Below are 4,810 nucleotides of genomic sequence, written 5' to 3' on the forward strand. Positions count from 1 at the left end.
TACATTATACACATATATTTATTATACATGTGACAGAATTGATAACAAACTACATGCATAATTAGTAACAGAATAAAAAGGATGTAAGAAAATCCGAATTAAAACATCCGGCAAATTCGAAGTTTGTTAAATAGAGGATTTGTGAAAACCGAAATTATTTTCTTGACAACCCAATATATCACAGATCGTTAATACAATTAATACAGCGAGCTGTTTATATATATTATTTTCTGTATGAATTGAACAACTTGCGCATCACCAGTTTATGAGTTAAAATATTTTTACAAGAATAATTTATGAACAGTGAAATAATTCACATCACTAGAAATAAATAAGTATTTTACAAACATGACAAAATATGTATATGTACGTATACATACGGAGCTTATTATTCGGAGCTAGATAAACATTATTGCACCACGTATAAGCATATCAAAATGCGCTAAAAATATTTGTCCACGTTATTCCAACCAAAGGCGTTGAAATTAACTTAATTATTAATTGGCGATAAGTGTTTAACGTAATAAAAGTGCCAGCACTAAATACTTATTAAGTTAATAAACAAACAATTCTGGGAAATGAATTTCATAGGCTGGTGTTTGAGTCGGTTTAGCATCCATTGGCGGCACGCCGGGTTGAGCGGCGTTCCGTGGATCGACGGACAGTGTATTGAATATTTCTGATAATTTGCTTTGGAGAACATCATGCTGTAAAATTATTTACTCATTATCTTCCTTTCTATCACTAATTTATAGTGAACCAGTAGAAATTGTAACAAAAATTAGTAAAATGTGTACCTTTGGCTGTGTCTTTGATACCAAATCTTGGAATGGTGCGTTTCTAAATAAGTGCGATAACTGTAACCGTTTCTCTTCTTCTATCACGTGATTGTTATTATTCTCTGTTAGAATTCGTTTCATGCTCTCGAAAGTTAATTCTTCACCAGGCAGTTTCTGAAAAGGAAAACAATTAACATTGTTTTAAGTTGTTATCTAAAATTTATGTAAAGTCCACGTAATTTTTATTTAATGCGGGATTTTATTATTAATGTACTTGAACATTTTTTCAGAAAACTTTAATGGATTCTATTAAAACAAGGTAAACATAAAAATGGTTGTCCCTCGCAAGTATCACAAAATGTTACGACTTGTTTGGTCAAATTTCTTGCTATTTTTCTGCCATTCTGCGATAAGAAGCAATGGCCCTAATATGTTTAAACATTTGCAATCGAGTAAATTCTAATTTGCTAGTATTGCGCTTCGCATTGCTGTACTACAATACCAGCGCGCTCGGCCTGACGGGGAAGTCGTTATAAAACCGCGTGGCACTGTTAATAAAGAGTTACAAATGGAGTAATATAAAGTAGATACCTTTTGTACACCGGGGGATGAACCACCGCTGTCTAATTCCGTAGCGCCAGAATTAATGTCGGCCAGCGAGTTTCGTCCGGTACTATCGACCCACGAATGCCTAAAAGTATCATTGTTTAAAACAACGATTGAGATTATAAATGAAATCATATGATTATGAGAATTACAAATATGTATTACCGATGTTGTAGCGAAATGCTGCTATAACCAGACCCTTGTTGCAGTTTTCCACTGTCGAGACCAGCTCCTTTCAAACATTCGCTTAAGACAGTTTGATCGACCAGCAGAGTCGGTGCCAATCTAGCAGACAATCCGGAATCATACTGAGATTGTAAATCAGGTAAAAGGTGTGGCGCTTCTTTCCGGCGTATTTCTACGATCTACGAATGTAAAAAAGAACATTAGAATATTTAAACAAATTAAGGACTTTGTGTTGTTTGAAAGATGCGATAAATTATCATAGGATGACGATTTCTCTTTAAAATTAAAGCTTGAAGCTTCTACGTTCTGGAAATTCTATCTACAGATTTTCATTTTTTGAATAGTATACATCAACAAAATGATCAATAACTTACTTTGATTGCGTAATCCATTAGAGATGTGATGTTACAAACGTACGATATTAACACGAGTAGACTGATGACAATCGAGTGCAAATTGTATTTGAGGGAAATACTGATCTGACCACTTGTTAAAGCCAAATCTTGAAGACTCAGAACTAATCTTAGCAGCTCCAAGACGGTCTCCTCCGAAGCCAATTCGACGGCGAGCAATGCCAACGTCGTATATATAGACTCCACGTTTTCCACCTTGTTACTTGCCAATTCTAGCGACTCGTACAACGCTAAGTAAATTTCAGGGCCGTGTTTCCGTATGAAGATCACGTCTGGTCTAGATGCCTTCTCGATGGTCAGATCAAGTTGTGCAACGTTTACTCTGTTTCAATTAAATACAACAAAATTACATTCACGATCGTTCACTTTCTCATTTAAAATGCGCGCGTTAGAAAACTAACTTACGTAGGTTTCGCGAGTTTTGTGATATTCTGATGCCTGTCGATCAGAGTATGAAAGATTTGTTGTACTAAAAGTCGCATCTCGGCGTCTGCCGCGAGCGACATTCTCAACAGCGGCTCCAAAAAGCTTGGAGGGAACGTGGTATTTAAATGTATGGTTTGATACTTAGTGCCGACCTGGAATCGAACATTGATACGAGCGTATTAGGCGACCAACGTTCATTGTTTCACTTATATTTCTTAATAATATGTAATTACTTTTAAAAGTGACTTTAAGAGAATGCTTTGGAGTAACACGTCTCCTTTCCCAACGGAGACCAAGCGATCTGGTTGACTGTATGGAACTTTGCTCATTATGAACATCATAATTTCGATCTTCTGATAATCCGGCAGATGATTCGCAAACTCTCCGAGGGCGTTTATAAGTGCCTCTTGGTACAACTGTTCGTCGCTACTGGACGATTGATTCCTCGTTACGCTGACTCTCAGATGAGACAGCAGAGAATTGATTATTTCCAAAACAGATGGCCCTTTAAAACAAATACATTAGTTAATTTAGCTTTCATTTTATTATCTTCCTAAAACTATCGACTTTTTTTATACAATGCACCTCTGCATTTAAAGCCAGTCATTTTTACTGGTTTGATAATTCTTAAAACGTACCAACGCTCTCGCCGGCTGCGATGGAAATGATTTTTGATAAAGTATCCGCGATGCTCGTACGAATTTTCGGTGACGACTTTGAATGTCCGTCGAGATGCGTCATTAATGCTTCCACGACAGTGTACGAATACTGCGACTGGACACAAATTTTCACGTCGTAAATATAAACCAATAAGTTAGAATAATCATTTTACTTCCGGCTCACCTGAATGGAGAACATAATTATCCTAAATGTATGAATTGCGAAGTAATTAGGAACCCACAGCTGATGGTTATCTAAATGCCTGTGAATATTTCTTTCTTTATTAAAGTTTCTTTTGTAAGTTTGTAATTTTAACAAACCTTAAAACAGGCCTGATAACGCATCTGATATGACCGAATGACGCGCGTCCGATAAGCTCACGCATGCAAGTTTCAGCGACTTGCGGTGGGTCAGATCGTTCCTCCGTTGGGCTATCTGGTGTTGGATCCTCCTTGCTAGAATACCTATTAAGATTATATTATTAACATACAGATTAGTCAGTTTGATCCAATATTAAAACAGTTATTATTTTAAAGTGTGTCTAAATAAAAATTAATGTAAGTCACTGGTTTCTATTCATCACCTTGAATTCTGCATGTTATATAACAACGAAGGAACGATCTTGTCCATGTGAACAGGTTCCCAAATGTTCTCTACCAGATCATCAGAAAGAGTTTTCCTTACGACACCCTAAATTACAAGAACAAAATTACTGCATTCTAATAAAATTATTTCAGCGAGACTTATAAGAATCTGTAATTAATAAGTAAAAATCATGCCTGCAATCCTTGAATTCCAGCAAGCCGTATTTGTTTACGAATTGCAGGGTCATTGTGGTTCGAGTGGCACATGGCAGAGTATTTTGATACAAAGAAATCGTAACGTGTGTGATAAGACGGCGTATCCTGCTCGATGTTGGCAAACCGGACAAACTAGAAGAAGCCAGCACTTTGTTCAACTGAATTGAAAGATGCCAAAAATAAGATTATTCTTTCGTACAAGAAAAACTTATAAATTAACACCAAACAAAATCGTCATAATAGAATTAATTCAATAGAAGACCAACGCTATAGCGTCTACAAAGAGTATTGACATATTCGATAAGAAGCGTTTGCGTTTAATTTTGGTATGGAGGTAGATTCCGATAGCGATGAAACCGAATATCCGCTATTAAATTTGCCAAAAATATCGGCCTACGTCATTCGACTGTACGTCTTCATTTCTTAGATGATCGAGACTTAAGGTATGCCAATATTTTTCGTAGCCACAGATTAGATCGTCTGTTGAAACTTACAGATTGCGTGGCTAATATTTGTAACTGTGGGTCTGTGGATTCCAACAATTTTTGTATCATTTTTAAAAAACTCTCAACGAATAAATTCAGAGTCTGAGCATGGCACGCTTGCAACAGTTGGTCCATTGCTTCCATGGCAATGACAACGAATCCATTTCTTCTCCTAATAAAAGAAACATTAACTCTCCCAGTAGTTGAAAAACAAACAAAGATATCCAGGTAATTAATGATACGTAATTATTAGTGTGACTTGCATTTAATGTTAGTAAATAAGTATTTACATTGGTTGCATGAATTAGCATTCGTCGCAGGTGTATTAATTATATATAATCCTCAGTAGATTCTTTTATTAGAACATGCAACCAATTTTTGGTAGATTAAGAATCTTGAATCTATAATTCTTTGTAGTTTCTTAATATATTAAGTAGAGTACTGTTAATCTACTG

The 4,810-nt window shown here is 35.8% G+C and overlaps 1 protein-coding gene across 2 annotated transcripts; it reads right to left on the reverse strand.

The window, feature by feature from the left end:
* Positions 1-192: 192 nt before the first annotated feature.
* On the reverse strand, positions 193-4,757 carry LOC108629847 (protein EFR3 homolog cmp44E-like). 2 transcript variants are annotated; one of them, XM_018032755.2, is made up of 13 exons: positions 4,365-4,757; positions 3,850-4,002; positions 3,654-3,760; positions 3,391-3,534; positions 3,254-3,332; positions 3,049-3,184; positions 2,644-2,915; positions 2,390-2,562; positions 1,946-2,306; positions 1,551-1,750; positions 1,371-1,470; positions 798-953; positions 193-707 (listed from the first exon to the last, which is right to left on the reverse strand). In XM_018032755.2, the coding sequence occupies exons 1-13, from the start codon at positions 4,497-4,499 to the stop codon at positions 555-557; spliced, it is 2,169 nt and encodes a 722-aa protein (XP_017888244.2). In that variant the 5' UTR covers positions 4,500-4,757; the 3' UTR covers positions 193-554. The 2 variants fall into 2 exon arrangements, with proteins under 2 accessions (XP_017888244.2, XP_026673416.1); XM_026817615.1 differs by having other exon boundaries at positions 3,850-4,028; positions 4,365-4,456.
* Positions 4,758-4,810: the final 53 nt, after the last annotated feature.

The sequence above is a fragment of the Ceratina calcarata genome, unplaced genomic scaffold (assembly GCF_001652005.2).
Source record: "Ceratina calcarata isolate Rehan_Ccalc_2016 unplaced genomic scaffold, ASM165200v1 scaffold589.2, whole genome shotgun sequence".
NCBI lineage: Eukaryota > Metazoa > Arthropoda > Insecta > Hymenoptera > Apidae > Ceratina > Ceratina calcarata.

What these genes read in the sequence shown, in the direction of transcription:
- LOC108629847 (XM_018032755.2), bottom strand. Translation starts at nt 4,499, where the DNA reads ATGGAAGCAATGGACCAACTGTTGCAAGCGTGCCATGCTCAGACTCTG. An exon ending in TCTTAAAGTCACTTTTAAAA is followed by an intron (nt 2,563 to 2,643) that starts GTAATTACATAT and finishes GTTCGATTCCAG; the next exon opens with GTCGGCACTAAGTATCAAAC. An exon ending in TATCAAAGACACAGCCAAAG is followed by an intron (nt 708 to 797) that starts GTACACATTTTA and finishes ATAATTTTACAG; the next exon opens with CATGATGTTCTCCAAAGCAA.